This window comes from Lottia gigantea (assembly GCF_000327385.1).
Source record: "Lottia gigantea unplaced genomic scaffold LOTGIsca_1291, whole genome shotgun sequence".
In the NCBI taxonomy this organism is placed as follows: domain Eukaryota; kingdom Metazoa; phylum Mollusca; class Gastropoda; family Lottiidae; genus Lottia; species Lottia gigantea.
The window spans coordinates 8380-10092 of record NW_008707412.1 but is presented as its reverse complement, the minus strand read 5'-3'; the positions used below and the strand labels follow the sequence as shown (position 1 = coordinate 10092).

General features: G+C 33.9%; 1 protein-coding gene across 1 annotated transcript in view; it reads right to left on the bottom strand.

Annotated features, from left to right (window-relative positions):
- Positions 1–679: 679 nt before the first annotated feature.
- The window catches only part of LOTGIDRAFT_176425 (hypothetical protein), a gene marked incomplete at both ends in the record, with an annotated part of 9089 nt that continues 8055 nt past the window's right edge, over positions 680–1713 (bottom strand). Inside the window, 2 exons of the mRNA XM_009048842.1 lie at positions 680–765; positions 1147–1347. Coding sequence (XP_009047090.1) covers positions 680–765; positions 1147–1347 — 287 coding nt within the window. The remainder of the gene's footprint in view (positions 766–1146; positions 1348–1713) is intronic.

Genomic DNA, 1713 nt, shown 5'->3' with positions numbered 1-1713 from the left:
ATGGTCTCATCATTTTATCATTCATTTTCTACAAATAATAAATACTTCAATCAATGTTATAGTAAGGTCATTAATTTTCATGTTTTTCCTGTTGCAATGGATTAAGAATATATACATATGTTTGTATAAAATGTTGCCCATCACATGTTAGTAAAGATAGTGGACCACAGTCATATACGCCTACCACAGCATGCGGATGGTAAATTTTCAAGATTTTGGGACAAGGGCAATAACTCTGCTTCTAACGTACGAAAATAGCTCAAATTCGAACTTGATCTTCGTTTTATGAATATGTATACATACCCCGAATTTCATTTGATGCCATCAAAAAATCTAGTTTTTACAGCGTTTACAAGCAAATGTTGACGGACGGACAGATCGACCACATAGAGAGATGTGGGCGTATAAAAAGTGATAAGGCGTCAATATATCCAGTGTTCCAGTCTGTGCACATCAGAGGAACAAACTCACAGCAGTTACTACCCTAGTTTCAGGGATTTTGTACAAAACCCATTCACAATATTTTAAAATATATATTTATTTTCCTAAATGATACACTAAGGACAGGACATTTTCTTGCATTTCAAACATCTTATATCACTATGTGGAGATTCCACAAAGCTGGTTATATTGGCATCTAAATGTTCAGTAAATAAACAGAAGAGGATGTAATATTTACCTGTAGTATTGTCATTAATATTGGTAAACAATCAGCACTATATAGTTCTATTAGAGCATATTTATACTTTAACTCTTTTGGATTTTCTACAATAACAAAATAGGTATAAAATGTTTTACAGCTACCTTCAGCAGAAAATAAAGGAACATTTTTTATCAGGGTAACAGCCAATTTTCAACAGTATTCCAACCTTAAAATGATAAATCAAAACCACACACACCGATTTTGACCCTTGAACTACTGTGGGAAGAAATTTTACAAAATTCCACTCTAAATTTGCATGACAAAAGTTGCTGAATGTCCCTACTACCTTCAGTAGCCAATAAGGGAAAATTTTATCAGGGCAGATACATTAGCCAAATTTCAAGAGTATTCCAACCTTAAAATGATTAATGCCCATGCTACCTCTATGCCAGACACAGGAATTCTTTATGGAAACTCAAAGAGTAACAGTAAAAAAATCTTACCATCAGGGAATCTAGTATCAGATGGTATAGCTAGATTGTGTAGCAGACGTAAAACTGTCACTAAAGGCATGGGTTGTTTCTGGATCTCTTCTGATGTATGTTTTAATAAATTGATCATACTAGACAGACCCTCGTAACCATAAGACTGTTTCTGACACGGTGCCAACCAATCCTGGATTTCTGTTAATTTGGTATTTATTTCTAAATAGAGAAAGAGTGAATGGAATTACCATTCTCATTATTGCAACGAAATTAAGACCATCTGATATCTTAGTTACAATTCATGCAACATAAGGATCATCTTCACAATGTTAAGCTATAACCAACTTTGTCTTATACCTTGACCGCAATAGCCACCTTTCTTTAATTACAGAAATTCATAAATGCTGCTATTTGATTGGATTGTACATTAGCTAACACAGTCAATCAGAGTCCTTGATGGAAAGTCTGTAAACAATAAGCCTTAATGTTTTCAGTCTGTCTTTCAATGGCTATAGTAGACTGTATTCACTGGAATACAATCCAATCAAATCGCTGCATTCTTTGAAACATGTCTCTTGCAGTCAA